Consider the following 18545-nt stretch of genomic DNA (forward strand, 5'->3'; position numbering starts at 1 on the left):
AGACCTACTGGTTTACAGTCTATAGTTTAACAAGATCCCCAGGTGATTTCTATGCACATTAAAAGACGACCTGCTCCAAACTACTCCTTGGACTTGGTTGCAAGTTGGAACTATTTGAGGAGGGTTTTGTTTTTTAAGTTTGACACCTGGACCCCACCCCTAGAGAGATTCGGAATCACTTTCTCTGGGTGCAGCCTGGATATCAGGATTTTCTGAAATCCCCAGATGATGATAATATGCGGCAAAGTGTGAGAATCACTGCTCTGTAAACTTTCCCTTCTATTCCCTCCTGAGGCCTGAAAATTCTTAAGCTCTCTCACGAGGGGATTATTTCTGTTCATGTGTGTTTTTCCACCTCTCTGAAGCTGTGAGTCATTTAAGAGTGAGAACTGGTTTTTAATTCAATCTTTATTGCCTTCTTCCTAACAAAGCTTCGCCATATAATAGGAGTTTAATAAATACTTATTGAATGATTTATCTGTAATTTAAAAGCATTCTCACAACACCATACATGTGGATAATGCCCAAATGTGAAGACTAGTTGGCCATATCCCAAAATCGTGGAGTTGTTTCTTCTTTAATTCTCAGACCAGATCTCTGAAGACTCAGAGGCTGGTGGCAAGAATGGCTTTTCTGGGACTAGACTCTGGGGGCTTGGGAAACAGTCCACTGCCACCTCCACGGGAAGCTGGAGCCCCAGCTCAGACTCCTGTGACCCCAGAGTGCCACACAAAATGGCCACTCTCCCCATAACACTTGCTGCGTCCGATTCAGGACTCCACTCTGAAACATGATGATGTTGTTGTTTCTTTCTCTCCAGGGTGCCATTTAGATACTTATGGGGATTGTTGTTCTCACTATGAAGGCATCTGTTATTGAAATGTTCCTTGGTAAGTACTTTTATATGTGTATCTGGATACTCTTAACATTCTCCTAGTGCCAAAGAATCTGGCAAAAAAAAGTTTTAAATCAAGACGGCACATAAACAATAACAGTGTATCTTTTTATAATAAACATTGTGGAGAGCAGTTTAAGTGAGAATGCTAAGCATAGATCAAATTCGGGATGAATGTGTGCATACCTTTTTATAGTGAGGAAATCTACGTATTGAAACGTGTCTATGTCTATTACGTATTGTACACACATGTCTTTGTGTGTAATCTTTAGCAACCAGCGAGTATTTCAGATATGGCATATTTGTAAATTCTGAGTTTCAGATCTCATTTCTTAATTTCACAAAAAAGAGATTGTCATCACAGACGTGGCTTAATCGGTACCACTGGTTACACGTACTATGAAAAATAGAACACGGTGCTGTTATTCAAGAATGCAGTTTTGGATGGGCCCTTCCGGGAGCAGCAGAGAAGGGACGCTGCTGGTGGTTTTAGGGTCAAGCCCAAGGGGATCTCTCTGTTAAATTGGGCCCCACCATCTGTCCTTTGCAGGTAAAATGCCCCTGTGGGCCATTGTGCCCCATTGTCGGGGAGAAGCACGGGTGTTTTACATCACTGCGTTAGTTTACTAGGGCTGCTGTAACAAAATGACACGGCGTGGCTTAGAAACACAAAAAGGTGCTCTCTCTCAATTCCAGAGACCAAAATCAAAGCCTCAGCAAGATTGGCCCCTCAGAGGACTGAAAGAGAACTACTCTGTCCCTTTCCCTAGCTTCTGTGGCTGGGAGCGCCCCCGCCCCGTGGCTTGTCCATGCATCGCCTTACCTCAGCCCGCATCTTCCCACGACATTTTCCCAGTGTGCCGGCCTGTCTCCAAATTTTCCCTTTTTATCATGACACCAGTCATCCTGCAGCAAGAGCCCACTCTCCTCCAGTGTGACTTCATCCTAGTTTTTTAAAAGTTAATTTTATTTGTACATTTTAGATGTACATACTGATAATATTTGTCATATAGACTCCACGCTTGTACATGAGATACCTTGATTCTTCTTTTTTTCCCATTTCACTCCCCTCCCTGCAGCCCCTCTTCCCTCCACATTTACAAAAAGGCTCTGATTCCATTTTTTCTGTTCTCTTTTTCTCCTTTTCCCTTCTTTCCATTATCCCTCCCTTCCTCCCCAGTCTCCCTTACCATTTGAACATTTTCTTCCTATTTCACATCAATTATGCATGTGGTCCTTATTTACACTTTTCTCTTTGAAGATATGTGTCTGATTTATTTCATGTAAGAGTATGGTCTCGAGGTACAACCACTTAACTAGAAGTGTCTCAGACTTATCCTTCTTTATGGCAGAGTACTGCTCCATTGTATTGTTAAAAACATACAACTTATTAATTGATTAATGGGCATTTGGGATGTTTCTAAATTTTAGCTATTATAAATGTGTTGCTACAAACCTGTGTATGCATATATTGCTGTGGTAGGATGCTTTTAATTCTTTGGGGAAGACACCAAAAATGGGGCTAGCTGGGTGGAATGGAACCTCTAGTTTTAGTTTTTTGTTTTTTGGTCTCTCTTTCTTTTTTGTTTGGTACCGGGGATCCAACTCAGGACCTTGCATTTGTGAGACAAGTGGTGGCACCACTGAGCTAAATCCCCAGCTAGTTTTAGTTTTTTGAGGAATCTCCACACTGATTTCCACAGGAGTTATACCAGTCTACACTCCCACCAAGAGCGGAGAAGGGTTCCTTTTTTCCTCACAGACTTGCCAGAATTTATTATTGATTGATTTCTTGATAACAGACATTCTTTCTGGAGTGAGATGAAATTTCAGTGTTGTTTTAATTCGCATTTCTTGAATGACCAATGATGGTGAACATTTTTTCATATATTTATTTACTGTTTGTATTTCATCATTTGAGAAGTATATTCATCTCAGATGCCTATTTTTTTAATTGGGTCTTTAAATGTGGGAGTTCTGATTTTTTTTTAAGTTCTTTATATTTTGTAGATATTAGTCCTTTATCTGAGGAACAGCCAGTAAAAACTTTTTTCCACTCTTGGTGGTTTGGGTGGTTTCTTTTTCTTTTTGCAAAAGCTTTTTAATAAGTAGAAGTCCCACTGGTTGATTCTTTGTGATATTTCCTGTCTAATTGGGGTTTTCTTCATACAGCCTTTGCTGACACCTATTCCTTCAAGAGTTCTACCTATTCTGTTTTTCCAGCAGATTTAGTGTTTCTGTTTTCATATTTAGATCTTTGATCCATTCCAATTCTAGTGTAGTGTATAGTAAGAGATATGGGTCTAGTTTTAGTCTTTGCCCACGTAAAAAGTCAGTTTTTGCTGCACCATTTATTAAGGAGGCTATCTTTATTCCAATGAAGATGTTTGGCCCCTTTGTAAAAGATAAGGTGGCTGAGTGTGTCTGAAGGTCTTTCTGTATCTTCTATTCTGTTCCACTGATCCTCAGGTTTGTTTATTTGCTAGTACCATGCTGTTTTTATCACTATAGCTTTGTATTATAATTTCAAGTCAGGGATTGCGATGCCCCCTGCCTTGCCTTTGTTGCCCAGAATTGCTTTTGCTATTCTAGGTCTCTTCTGGTTCTAAATGAATTTTAGGTTTGTCTAATCTTGTGAGATATGCTATTGCTATTTTGATCAGGACTGCATTAAATCTGTGTAACAAATTTGTGAGTATGGCCATTTTCACTATACTGGTTCTTCCTTCTCAAGAACAAGGGATATCTTTCCATTTTGTGGTATCCTCTTCAATCTCCTCTTTCAGAGTACTGTAGTTTTCAATGTAAAAATCTTTCACTTCCTTCTTTAGATTGATACCTAAGTATTTTTTATGCTATTGTTGAAAATGCAGTTTCCCAAATTTTTCTTTCAGTTAGTTTGTTATTTGTGCACAGTGATGCTATTGATTTTTTGAGTGTTTACTTTGTATCCAGCTATGCTACTGAATGTGGTTATTAAATCTAAAAGCCTTTTGGTGGAGTTTTTGGGCTCTTGTAGAGTATCATGGCGTACACAAATAGTGATAATTTGACTTCTTCCTTGCGTATTTTGTTCCTTTTATTTCTTTCTCTTGTCTAATTGATCGGCTAATGTTTCCAGAACTGTATTGACTAAGAATGGTGATAATGGACATCCTTGTCTTGTTCCTGACTTTAGAGTAAAAGCTTTCAGTTTTTGACCATTTAGTATGATGTTGGCTGTTGGTTTGTCATAGATGGCTTTTATCAGATTGAGATAAAGACCATCTATTGCAATTTTCTGCAGGGTTTTTATCATGAATGAGTACTGGACTTTGTCATATGCTTTTTCCACATCTATTTAGATGATCATATGATTTTTGCCTTTGGCTCTGTTAACATGGTATATTATATTTATTGATTAGCATATGTTGAACCATCCCTGCATCCCTGAGATGTATCCTTCTTGGTCATGGTGTATAATCTTCTTGATGATTTGCTGCATTATTTTTGCTAGTATCTTATTAAAGATTTTGTGTCCATGTTCATTAGGGAGATTGGCCTACAGTTCTCTTTTTTGGTTGGATTCTTCTCTGGTTTTGGTATCAGGGTAATCTTGCTTCCAGGAATGAGTTTAGTAGTATTGCTTCCCTTTCAATTTCATTAAAGAGTTTGAGGAAGAGTAGCATTAGATCTTCTCCAAATTTCTTATAGAATTCAGCAGTGAATCTGTCACCTTGGCTTTTCTTTGTTAGTTAAGTTTTTAATTACATCTTCAATGTTGTCTGATATTGGGTTATTTAGAATCTTTATATCATTTTGATTCAGCTTTGGTAATTCATATGTATCTAGGAATCTGTCCATTTTTTTCTGTGTTCCATCTTATTAGAATGAAGGTTCTCAAAGTAGGTATTGATGTCCTTCTGAATTTTTGCAGCGTCTGTTGTGATTTTACCCTTTTCATTCCTAATCACATGGATTTGAGTCTTTTCTTTCCTTTTTTTAGATAAGTTAGCTAAGGACTTGTCAATTTTATTTAATCTTTAAAAAAAAACCAACTCTTTGATTCATTGATTTTTTTTGGTGGTGGGGTGGGGGAAGTTGAGACAGACTGACCTGGACTCACTATGTAGCCCAGGCTGGTCTCAAACTCACAGTTATCCTCCTGCCTCAGCCTCCCGAGTGCTGGGATTAAAGGCATGCCCAGCTTTGATTGGATGATTCTTTATATTGCTTTCTTATTTTCCATTACATTAATTTCTGCTCTACTCTTTATAATTTCTGTTCTGTTTTTCTGATGTGGGGATTTACCACTATAAATTTCCTTCATAGAACTGCTTTCATTGTGTCCCACAAGTTTCAGTATGTTATATTGGCATTATTGTTTAATTGTAGAAACTGTCTAATTTCTTATTCAATTTCATCTGTGACTCATTCATTGTTCAAGAGGGTATTGTTTAATTTTCATGTGTTTATTAAATTTTTGTAGGTTTTTTTGGCCATAGATTTCCAATTTTTTTGCACTATTGTCTGATAATATGCATGGACTAGTTACCATTATTTTCCATTTACTTAAGCATGTTCTATAGGCTAGTATATGGTCTATTTTGGAAAACATGCTATGTACAGCTGAAAAGAATGTGTATTCTAGTGTTGTGGAGTAGAACACTCTGTAGATATCTACTAAGTCCATTTGTTCAAAAATTTGGTTCAGTTTTAATATTTCTTTGTTGATATTTTGTCTAGTTGATGTATTTATGACAGTGAGGTATCGATGTTTCTAATTACAATTGCATCGGTGCTTAACATTGTGTCCCACAAGTTTCAGTATGTTATATTGGCATTATTGTTTAATTGTAGAAACTGTCTAATTTCTTATTCAATTTCATCTGTGACTCATTCATTGTTCAAGAGGGTATTGTTTAATTTTCATGTGTTTATTAAATTTTTGTAGGTTTTTTGGCCATTGATTTCCAATTTTTTTGCACTATTGTCTGATAATATGCATGAACTAGTTACCATTATTTTCCATTTACTTAAGCATGTTCTATAGGCCTAGTATATGGTCTATTTTGGAAAACATGCTATGTACAGCTGAAAAGAATGTGTATTCTAGTGTTGTGGAGTAGAACACTCTGTAGATATCTACTAAGTCCATTTGTTCAAAAATTTGGTTCAGTTCTAATATTTCTTTGTTGATATTTTGTCTAGTTGATGTATTTATGACAGTGAGGTATCGATGTTTCTAATTACAATTGCATCGGTGCTTACTTGATTTTTCATGTCCATTAATTTTTGTTTTATATAATTTGCTTCACTGGCATTTGATGCATATATATTTATGATCTCTCTACCTCTTGATTTTTTCCTTGAGAAGGACACAGTGATCTTCTTTGTCTCTCTTGATCAGTCCTGGCTTAAAATCTACTTTGTCTTCAATTAGAATAGCTACACCTGCTTATTTTTTGGGTTCCTGATGCATGGAGTGTTGTTTTTAATCCTTTGACTTTCAGTCTATGTATTTCTTTTTGAGTGAAATATGTTTCTTGTATGCAACATGTTGTTGGATCTTGCTTATTGATCCAGTCTCCCAGTCTGTTTCTTTGGTTGGTGAATTCAGACCATTTACATTGATGGTTATAACTGATATGTATTGACTTACCCTTGTCATGTTATTTTCCTGTTGTTGGTTCTCTTTCTTTCCCCTCTGTTTAATTACTTTCCTTACCTAGTCAATTAATTCTATTGGACTTCATGGAGTTTTAGTCTGCATTATCTCTTTGTAAAATGTCCTTCAGAACATTTTGGATACTGGTTTAGTGGTCATGAATTTCTTCAGGTGTTCTTTGTCATGGAATTATCTTATTCTTCCATCAATTTTGAAAGATGGTTTTGTGGGGCACACCAATTTGGGTTGGAGGTTGTTTTCTTTTAGGGCTCAAAATACTTCACTCCAAGCTCTCCTTGATGTAAGGATTTGTGTTGAAAAATCTGCTATAATTCTGATAGGCTTTCCTCTATAAGTGATCTGTTCCTCTTTCCTAAAAGCTTTTAATATTCTGTTCATGTGTTGAATTTCTGGAGTCCTATTACATGCCTTGGGGTCAATTTTTTTTTTGGTCATAGTTAATTGGAATTCTGTTACTTCTGTAAACAGGTTTTTTATGTTGATTGCACTATCTCCTGCTTTTTCGTTTACTCCAATCAATCTTGTGTTATTCTTTGCATCATCTAGCAGCTGTTGGATTGACTTTTTGTGGTCCCTTGCTATTTTTAAGAAATCTTTTTCATGACGTCTAACCAAAATCCTGTTTTCTACATCTGATATTCTGTCCTCACATTTGTTCATTCTGCTACATGTACTTTCAATACAACTTTTAATCTCCTGGATATCTGATTAAATATGTTTCATGGATTCCATTCTTTTCTATGTTGGGCATTCATGGTTTTCATCATTTTCCTAAGCTCCTCTTTTTTAAAAATCTGTATCTACTCTAGATTCACTAACCATGTCCTTCATTATGGTCATCATCTTTGAAGTTACTGAGAAATTATTTCTAATTTGCTCCTTTCTAGAAATTCATCCATCTGCTTTGTTACTTTTGCTGTTAGCACTTCACAGAATCCAGATAGGTGACTTTCAAATTGTTCTACCTCATTGCCCCCTGGGTATCCCTTTAGTGATTTGAAAGTCTGAGGTTGCATCTTGCTTAAGTGTCTTCTCATTTATTTTTATTTTTTAGTTTAATTTCTGCATTGATGCTTGTAAATTGTTTTTGGTAGGTGTCTTTACTGCTAGTATCAACATCCCTTAGGAAATGACTACTCAGAGATGTCTTCAAAGTGTAGCTGGCTCTTGAGTTTTAAGTCTGTTATAAGATCTTCAATTTATTGGAGATGAGAAGTTGTTGCCTATTTGGCCTGGCCCCTGGTTCTTGGCACTGGCTGATAGTATTGTTTACGACCCTATGGCAATCTCAGTCTTGGCATATAAGGAAGAACAACTGATTAGGACAGTTATGTCATGTTGGCTAAAGTACTACAATCAATAATAACAATAAAACAAGCAAAAAGGAAAAAAAAACTAAGGCACTAGTTAGGCTGCTTTAGGGCCAGGGATTTAGCTCAGTGACTTGCCTCACAAGTGCAAGATCCTGAGTTTGATCCCTGGTACCAGGAAAAAAAACAAACAAACAAGCAAACAAAAACCCAAGGCATTAGTCAATAATAACAATAGCATCAAACACACCCTAGAAAATGACAAACTGTGGTAGCTATTAGTTTCCCACCTTTAATCATATGAACAAGATTTTTTAGTCATATAAAAAAATTTAAATCAAACCAGAGAATTGTGTACAGTAAATATCCCCTTGATATGGTGATTTTACCCTCATGGGAGAAAACTATCGACTGGCTAATGTTGGCAAGTCACTTCTCTCAGTGTCTTTTGTTTCTCCTGTATAGGGAAATAGAAGAAGAGAAAGGGATTAGAATCAAGACTAAAGGACAAAATAGATTACATAAGCTTTGGGAACTGGTGAAGAAGACAGGAGGGAAAGAAAGAAGGAAGAAACAGAAACAAGAACAGAACAGAACAACCACACAACTAGAAACAATGTTCTTGTTAGTATAAAAACAAGGACAATCAAGAAAAAGAGAAGAAAAAAATTTAAGTTAAAAAGTAAAGAAAGAAATAAAAGAAAAAAAATGTCCATTTCATGGTATGATTCTGTTGTCACTATTTGGCAGAGAGGACAGAATCTAAATCTATGTTGATTGATCTCAGCAAGCCAGCAGTAGCGTTATGGCAGTGGTGGGTAAACCCAGAAAACCTGGGCCTTGAGTTCGGTTGCAATTCCTGCAGCTTCTGGTTTCTGGCTGTGAGGCTAGGACCCAAGTATTTCAGCCTGCATTATGGCAGTGGTGGGTAAACCCAGAAAACCTGGGCCTTGAGTTCCGTTGCAATTCCTGCAGCTTCTGGTTTCTGGCTGTGAGGCTAGGACCCAAGTATTTCAGCCTGCAACACTCTGAATGCCTCTTGAGGGATTGAAATCAACTGCACCTGACACTTGGAGCCACTAGATGGAGCCAGCCCACAGCTGCTCTGACTTCTAACTTCAGTTGGTCCCTTTCCAAAATGACTACTGGCCAATCACCCTCTCCTGGGTGGCATCTGAACCCAAGTAATTCACCAGCCACTGCAATCCACGGTGTTCACTATTATGTGCCACTGGTGCATCTCTCCGTGGAGGCTTCTGGGCTTGATAGTAGTCACCACGCATCTGCAGGTGTGAGCCCCACCACACACACACCAGGAGCTGGTGCTCAGGGAGAAAGCACCATTTGCCACCTTCTCCTTCCACACTGTGGTCCCTTTCCTCACTCTCCCATTCAGAGGGAGTCTACGGAAAGAACTGGGAACTGGAAGAGCAAGAGAGAATGCAGATGGTAAGGCAAAGGAGTTTCAGCATGATGCAATGAGCTTTGAGTTGAGAGCCAGAGGGAGGATATAGGCACTATTTTGACCCCACTATCGACTGTCTAATGTTGGCAAGTCACTTCTTTCAGTGCCTTCTGTTTCTCCTTCTATAAATTATATGGTCAAGCTGTTAGTCACCAGCGCTGTGTGACCTGGCTGCCAAAGAGCTAGGGTAGTTTTGTCCAAGCCGCCTGTTTCTCAGCTAGGCCATCTATGCCCAAAGCCAAAGATTAGGGCACTCCTTGTCCTCAGAGGCACTGTCCTATGGTTATGAGAACACGAAGAGACTCCTGGGTACATGGCCAGAAGTCCTCCTCCTGACTATTTCTATTGTCCTCAGAGTAGGCAAAGACCAAGGATCAACCACTCCAGCATTGTCTTTACACTTGTTTGATACGGCTGGCTTGCTCGAGTAAACCAAAGACCATTCACCTTGGAAGCACAAAGTCCTTCATTTCCTCCTTGCTCTTTGGAGAGGCTACCTCCCTTCTCACACTAACCAGGAAGTTAGGTTTCTAACATAGCAAGGGGCTGGGAATACGAAGAATTTAGCAAAACAAAACAAACAAGGCCATTTCACATTCTGCGGTGTCCCCAGCACTGCAGAAATAAGAAGGAAATTCATCAAAAAAATACAATTAGTAACTTTGTCCTTATAAGACTAGTGGTTTACAGGGCCTGGGGGAAAGGAGTCCCACCTGTGTACTTTGGGTCCCAAGTGAGCACTTTGGAAGAGCAAGTAGAATAAAGAGATAAGACCATTGCTAGCAAACTTGCATTTTGGTTCCCTTTTGTGGCCCCCAAATAACCACAAGCTTAGCCAAGGTGTTAAGCTTAAGCTTGGTTTCCTTTCTGTAAAACAAAGATGAGCCCAAATCTCCTCCTAGGTTTAATATCCAATGATTTGAAGCATCTTTGTTTGTTTCATGGGATCGTAATGAAATTGTCATATTTTTGCTACAAACCCCTGATTTACTTGGTGCTAAATATTTCAATGAGTACATAGTCCCAAATTAAAGCATTAGGGAAATTTGGGCTGTTTTTAAATAGTCTCTTTTAGATCAGTTCTCAAAAAGGCATGGTGGATACCACTTGCACTAGTGTATTGAAGGACTCTAAAAAGATTTAGCAAGAAGTTTGAGGGCTAGAATGAGTCATTTCTGTAAAGTCCTAGGCAACGAAGTATTCAGTAAGTACCTCCTGATTTGATTACTAACTAGATGTTCTGGCACTTTACCCCTTTTCTTGAAAGTAGATTATAATTTATTACTGACAGGAAAACTAGAAAACATGAGCATAGATTAATGATGCCAATCATTTTAGAAAGTACTTATCATTATATGATTTCAATATGGCCATGATTAAGAATAAATCACACTTTTTCTAATGAGAAAATAAATGTATTCTCTATAAAATATATATTTTATACATAAAGCATATAATACAAAAGGGAAAATATAAAAAATATTAAGAAGATATCACCATTTGACCAAATTTATTAACATCTTGGTCTATTTGGCCCAGATATTTCTCTGCATGTATTTTCAGTTTGTTGTTCTTAAAGTTAGAGCTAAGCTCTTCGCAGGTAATTTAATATATTCTTCTACACATCATTTTTAATAAGTGCTTAGGATTTCCTTATTGTTGGGACATTTCCAACATTTTATTATTTCCAGATCTCCATTAGAAATGCTATAATGAGCATTTTTATATAACTCTTTGTCAATATCAGTGATTATGATTTTGAATATATTCCTAGGAGTGTATTTTCAGTTCAAAAATATCAATATTTTAAAGCTCTTGAAAGTTATTATTATCAAATTGCTTTCTGGAATGGCTGTACCTGCTTACACTTTACCAACAGTGCTCAGAAATTCACTAACCTCAAATCCCTGCCAAGATTAAATATGATCTTGTGTTCCATATTTATTGACACAATACAGGAAAACATGCCCTCATTTTGTTTCAGCTTGCGTTTTAATGAGATTGAATGTTATTTCAAGCTTATTCACGTGTGTCATCTCTGTTAATAATCTCTATGATCAGTTTTTAAAAGTTGTATTTAAAAACAATTATACCTCAGATATTTAACTGCACTTAGTGTTACACCAGAAAGAATGGAGTGACACTTTTTTATCCAAAAAAAGCAATTTAATGTTTAATTTCCTTGAAATTTCAATTAAAGACAGTTGAGACCTTTTTTATGTTATATAAAACCAGCACACCAGATTTGAAAACACAGAGAAACCTTGCTGCAGATTTGGTAAATGACGACCGCTTTGAAACTTTGGATTCTAGATTTTACTTCCTTGTAGGCTATGGACACTAATAGTCTCAGCACAGACAGTGATTGACTCTAACGCATGGGACTGGATTGGTCTGCTTCTTTGTCCACGGAAGCAGGCAGGCATCAGCCCTCTGTGTGGTGCTCTGCTAGGCAGCTGAACAAAACAAATACAAGACTATTGTTTCTCTCATCCAAGTTCCATGTGCAATTCTCCATTTCCAATGTAGCAAGAGAAGTCTTGCAGATAAGACATGAAGACTTGCTCCAGAGCACAAGCATATTTATAAGCCTTATTGACCAGCCCTCTCTTGGAGGAGTAGTTTCTGGGGAGCTTTAATTAAATTGCACATAAACTGAGGGGAGAGCCTGTGTGAATCATTGACAATAAGGGCTGTATTAACTGCTGCTGTTAAACTTAACCAGAGGGTCTTGGATGACTAAACAAGTAATGGGGTGATGGCTGAAATATTTATAGTTCTAATGTTAATGTAATGTCTGGACAGGGTGGTACACTATGCCACACTGTAACATCCAGGGGTGGACAGCAAGTCACTGCTCTGCTGCAATATGCAGCTCTCAGTGATCCTACACCCAGTGTAGGCAAAAGATCTAAAGGAGCGGTTTAAAATAAAAGAAGACTATTTGAAGGTGAAGAAAGGGGAATAAGAAGGGAGGAGCAGAACAGACATGGCAGACAGGTACTCTGGAAAAGTAGGGAGCATCTGAAGTGAGTAACAGTGCATTTCCTGTCAGGAGTTCCTTTTATAGAGATCTTTGTCCCATGCAGGCTCTTGGAATCTGATTGGCTATCTGCCTTGTTTTTCATCCTTATCTTGGATTTCTTCAGGTCATGTGAGCTTTCCCTGTCCTTTGATAGAGGGCAAAAATATGGATGAAGGCCTTATGGACCCATGGTTTAGACTAAGGATTAAGTAGAGGGGAAGTTTGTGATTCTTATGTTAATGGTGCTACCTAGGAACTTCCTCTTCCTTATTTCTTTGTCATTATCTTCCTAATTGCTAGAGTTTAGCTGCCTTTGTCTTTCTAATTTGTAGAGTCTAGTTGTAGAGGCCAAAATTGCCTTATTAATTTTTAATAAAACTCAACGAGGCCTTCATCCTATCTTTTCCTATCTTCAGTGCCTCCTGCCCCTCTAATACTAAGATTTATAGACCACTGTCCAAACGTACAATGGCCCAAAAGGAACACATTTGGTTTTATCCAAAAATTAATACTCTATTATTTTACATATTCCTTCGTTTGATTTTTCTATATATTTATGTAGTACTTGTTTTTTTTAAAATACTCTAGGATACTAGATATTTATTTTTTTACATAAAATTAAAATGTGGTCTTTGTACAGAATTCCGTGGTGCAGAGTGACTTCCAGAACACTCACACCCACCCAAATCCTAGAAGTAAATAACATCTAAAAAGTGTCTGCCTTCATTCTTGTTGGCTGGACTTTGAGTCCTCACTCAACAGTCTTTCATGTTTCTGTTCTTGAGTGAAGCAGGACTTTTCCCCAACCTAGGCAGTTCCTTCTTAGACTTCCCCTGCCCGACAGCTGTTGTTCTTTATTCTATTACAAATAAAATTAGTAACTTTGTCCTTGTAAGTAAGGTTTCACAGCTTCCTGTTCTCATAGGAGCTTGTTTTTGCCCAACCAAGACTACCAAGATATGCTAAATTGTAAAACTGTCACAGATTAACTGCTTTTGTTCCACTCTGTCCACAGGTTTTACACTGTAAGGCAGACCAACCCCACTCTGCAACATATATAAAACTAGAGCCCTTCCTCTGTTCTGGGTTCAGCCCTTGGCCATGAGTCCATTGAGCTGGTGTGCACCCAAATAAATCTGCCTCTTTCGCCTGTTGTTCTTTCTGATCTCTTAAATTCTGCAACAGTAAGACCTGGTAGGTCAACTGCTCACATTTCAATTAGTGTAGTGCTAATAGTCAAATTTAGGGATAATTTAGTGTTTACTTCACTGGCATAAATTAGTTATTCTGTCTGCTCAGGCTGCAGGAACAAACTGTCATAGATGCGGTGGCTTATAAAAAAAAAAAACAGATTTTTTTTTTTGTAAAAATTCTAGAGGCTGGGAAAACCAAGATCAAGGCAGTGCATGGTGACAGTTCACTTCCTGGCTTATAGACAGCCACCATTTTAATGGGTCCTTCATGCCAGAAGGGACAAGGCAGTTTTGGGGGACTTCTTTTTAAAGAGCACTAATTCTATTGATGAGGCCTCCACCTTCATGACCTAGTCACCTACCAACAGCTCTGTCTTCTCATACCATTTCAACATGTGAATGGAGGAGAGACAAAAGTTTCATTCTATAGCAGCTTTCGATCCCCGGTACTACACACACACACACACACACACACACACACACACACGCACACACTCACACACACACACACACACACACAAACTCATTCTATAGCAGCTAGGAAAACTTAAAAGAAATACAAACTTTTTTAAATCCCTTGATGACATTACCATTTTTTCCTTTAAAAACAACTGCCAATTTAAGAATTTCTAAGTCCATTGATACTCAAATTGAGCATCTGTATTCTGGTAAAATAAATAAATAAAGTATGTGGTCAAATACTTACCTTCTTTTTATATTTTTATGTATTTATTTTTTGCTATACTGGGGATAGACTCCCAGGCCTTGTGCATGCTCGACAAATACTCTGCCACTGAGTCACTTCCCACACCAACCCGAAGTGCTCTTCTGATTGCTGGGTTTCCCCACACTCATCTCCAGAGCCCCAATTTCATCCCAAAACTGAGTTTACCACAACAATGGCTAAAGTGGTGCTACATTAAAGGAGAGTCACCATGGGGTAGCCGAGGTGAAAAGATGCCTGGAAGGAAGGAAGAAGCATAAGGAATCAATGAGCATTTTGAAAGGAAAAACACTGCTTTTCTGCTACAGATAGAATTAATGCAGGGATGGGGAAGTGAGCATTGTCATGAGAAATCATCACAATATATATTAAAATTTTAAGTGGGCACAAATTTCAGGCAAGAAATTCTATTTGAAAATTTATTTTAATGAAATAATAATGTTCTTTACAATGATGAAGCAGTTTTGCATTAAATGGAATTTTGAGTAGATTGCAATACATTCATATAGTATAATACTTAAGGCAGTTAAAATTACTGTGGAAAACCATTTAATGACAAGAAAAAATGAATGTATATATCAAGTTGGAATAAGTTACAAAATGTTATAACTAGCATCATTAAAATCAAATGTTTGTTTAAAAGAGAGAGAGAGGCAAGAGGTGAAAGAAGGGAAGGTAGAGAGAAAGAGGGAAAAAAAGAGAAAGAGGGACAGAGTGAAAAAAACAGTATTATCTGTTGTATTCATCCATATTTTCTGAACTGGTTTTTATTGTGCTTTTTAGATATTTCTACCAGGGACATGTGTTACTTTGTAACAAAAAGAAAAACAGTCAATGTTATTTTTTAAAAGCTTGAGGCTTGGGCTGGGGATTTAGTTCAGTGGTTCCGCTGCCTGCCTTGCAAGCGCAAGGACCTGAGTTCCATCCCTGGTACCAAAAAATAAATAAAAAATAAAAGCTTGAAGCTCAAGTTCATTTTATGTGTTTCAAAAGAAACTGGGAATGTGACTTCAAAAGGATAAAAAGTTCTTCTTTCTTCCTCATCACTCTGCTTCCAGAGGACAGCAGTATCCAAATGCTGTTTGAGGTTCTTCTCGAGTTTTTGAGGAGGACACAGAATCAGGGCTGCTGGAGTGGACCACCAGCAGAGGCTCAAGTCACTCCTCAGACCTTATGTCCTTGTCACTTTCTTGTCACTGGGACAAAATACTCAATATCCACAACTTAAAGGAACAGGGATTTATCTGGGCTCACAGTTTCAGTCCATGGCCAGCTGGCTCCAAGGCAGAAATGGCACGGCAGAAGGATATGGTGAAGGAAAAGGTACTAAACTCAGGACAGCCAGGAAGCAGAGAGAGGAGGGAGGAGCCAGGCAAGAATATCCCTTCCAGGGCATGCCCCCCAGGGACTTACCTCCAATGAGGCCCCACCTGCGAACAGCACATTCAACTCCTGAACTCATCCAGGAATCCACTGCTGAGTATCAGTATCACGCCCCATGATCCGACCACCTTCCAAAAGCATAAGACTTTGGGGGGACATTTCAGAAGTAAACCGTAACACCCTGTGACTGTCTTCCCCTCTACCCCCAGCACTGTTCCCCTGGAATATCTTCCACTGACGAGGCTTTTTACCTGTCTGTTCAGCCTTCCCTCAGTCACATACACGCACACCCACACACATGCACGGATACCCACTTGGGGTGCCCACACTCCCTATGCAGCTCTCTGGCTATGAGGAAACCGGCCATTTGGAAGACTGCTGTGGCACAGAGCAAAAGGCATAAGACTGGTGAGGTGTTCAGCTCGCTTCTCGCTTTCATTCCTGGAACTGTGCAAAATCAGTAGATTTCTCCAAGCCTACATCTTCTCCTGTGGGAAACAGAGACGATAAGACAGCTATGGTGAAATTCCAAGGCAGCAAAACAAAGTCAAAGTATTTAAGAGGTAACATTGAAAGAACCTTTCAGCCGGGGTTACACAGATTGTGCATCTCAGCTTCCCAATCTTAATATATAGGTAAATAAGTTCCCTTGATGAGAATATGCGTGATCCAAAACAAAATGTAAGGCTCAGAAGAGAGAAACATTTAGGTGAAATAATATTGATGACATTTTTCAATTTGTATTTTCTTTATGCAGTTTTGCTGGTGACTGGAATACATTCCAATAAGGAACTGGAAAAGAAGAGCAAAAGGCCTAAGTTCAGTAAGTAAAATCGCAATTCCTCATTGATAGAAGACTTGTCTCCCATGGGGAAGGTTGCTCCACTTGTTTCAGACAACATGGGAGGTGAAATTTTGTTTTGGTTTGGTTAGGGGTTTTTTTCTCTATCTTGTTTGTATTGCACCTAGACAAAGTAGAGATAAGTCTTATTCATGATCTACCTCATACAAAGAAAGCATTTGAGATAAAAGTTCTGGCTTAGAATAAAAGGTTTGTGGTTCTACTGCACTAGAAAATTCATGTTTTCTCAATACCATTATGGCTAATACAAAGGTCCAGCAATTCTACCCATCTTCCAGCATGCCCTGTTATAAGAAGGTAAATTTCACAGAAGGAAAAAAACTCACTTTTGGGTGACATTATCAGTTAGGAGTAGATGATAGAAATCCAATTCTTACTTAACGTAAGAGTCAAGTTTCCCTCTCTTTCCTGTAAACATAGTCAGTCTGTAATTTTGTGGAAGCTCCACAATCCTAGGGACCCAAACTTCTGTCTTGTAATCCTGTCATTTTCCACATGGCTTTCAACTCACTGTCCAAAATGGCTCCTCCATCTCAATCCATCATTCCAGTCAGTAAGAAGGGGTGAAGAGGGCACCCACTAACCCTTTCTAAAGACAGATCAAGAAAACTAAATGTACCATTTCTGCTTAAATACCATTGGTCAGCCTTAAAGAAGAGGGGGGAATGTCTTGATTTCAAGAGTCCACATGCTTTACTAAAAATGAGGGGTTCTATTACTAAGAAAGAAGTGACAACTAGATGTTGGGGAATCACTAGTCGAACAGAACACAGATGGGAAATCTCACACTCACATACTGTGAGCACACTGGGATTTCTGGATCCATGTTTGTAGGCTTAATGGAAGCTTCAGGCAAGATGTGTTTATAAACAACCTTAAAATAAAGGCCTTAGAGATAGTCAGTGTTCTGCATTCCATGTTCCACAATTGCTACTTTCTTTATAACTATTAAGTATCTTGAAATCAGCAACATTAATAGCTTGAAAAGAAAGAGATTTGCTTCATACAGCCACTCTTTTTTCTTCTGCTCTTTTAAACCTTCCATGTGGGATTTCCTGTTGAAATGAGACCAAAAGGGCAGCCATCCACAGCCTCCTAAGCTGAAATACTAAAAAGGAATCAGTTGTTTATTTATTCCTGTCAGAACCATGAGCCAGGAGAACCGGCCCTGGGGCATATGTGTGTTAAAAACAATGATTGGGTTAATATGGAGACAAATGTACACCCAAATATGAATTCCTTTGGGCTACTTCCAGTATCTTCATTAACTCATATACAAAAATCATGAAAGGTTCCATGATTGCCATGACAACAGTTTTCAGTGACTATGAAAGTCTGTGCTAAATGACCCAAGGGCAAAGCTTTCCAAGAGATCTCAGATGGATTGAATTTCTAAGATGCTAAATTCTAGTTTTATTCTCAAAATCTCCCTTGTGATGCAGCACATTTGAGTCAATAAATGCCTGTGGTCTCTTCTCTAATTAGAAACGTTGGCAAATCATTAAAGAAAGAAGAAAGAAGATACAACGAAGGTAACAGGATATTCCCAAACCATCAGGGTGACTGATTCTTGACCTCTAGGGTATTTCCCAATCACAGTCCATAGCTTGAGGCTGAAGTAATTTTCATTTTTCCCCTTCAATATCGTCTGCAGCTGGGTTAGGTGACTGATGGCAAGGAAGGCACGGCATTCATTCATTCAACAAGTATTTATTGGGTGAAGCCAAGAACCAGGACGATGTTAGACACCCAGATACAACAGTGATCAGGACTCCTTCCTTGCTAGCCCAGAGCTCAGAACCTAGGGCAGAAGAAAAGCCAACTGACAATCATTATATCATATGTAGTAACAGGAACAAAGGGGTAAAGGCACTCAGATTATGAAGAAGGAACTGCATTGGGAGTGTCACTGAGAAGGGTTTCTTGAAGGAAATGACACCGACAAAGCACACAGGGCAATTGCCAAGTGGTGTTACAAGCACAGAAAACACATTATACCCAGAGAGCAGAAAGAGTTGAA

General features: G+C 38.4%; 1 protein-coding gene across 2 annotated transcripts in view; it reads left to right on the plus strand.

The window, feature by feature from the left end:
- Vit (vitrin) overlaps positions 1 to 18545 on the plus strand; it is a 110901-nt gene that overhangs the window by 18117 nt on the left and 74239 nt on the right. For both annotated transcript variants that reach the window (XM_010611399.2, XM_033763519.1), the window contains exons 2-3: positions 821 to 890; positions 16421 to 16486. In XM_010611399.2, coding sequence (XP_010609701.1) covers positions 839 to 890; positions 16421 to 16486 — 118 coding nt within the window. In that variant the 5' untranslated portion in view covers positions 821 to 838. The remainder of the gene's footprint in view (positions 1 to 820; positions 891 to 16420; positions 16487 to 18545) is intronic.

This window comes from Fukomys damarensis, unplaced genomic scaffold (assembly GCF_012274545.1).
Source record: "Fukomys damarensis isolate Sample0158 unplaced genomic scaffold, DMR_v1.0_HiC HiC_scaffold_2, whole genome shotgun sequence".
NCBI classification, from domain to species: Eukaryota; Metazoa; Chordata; class Mammalia; order Rodentia; family Bathyergidae; genus Fukomys; species Fukomys damarensis.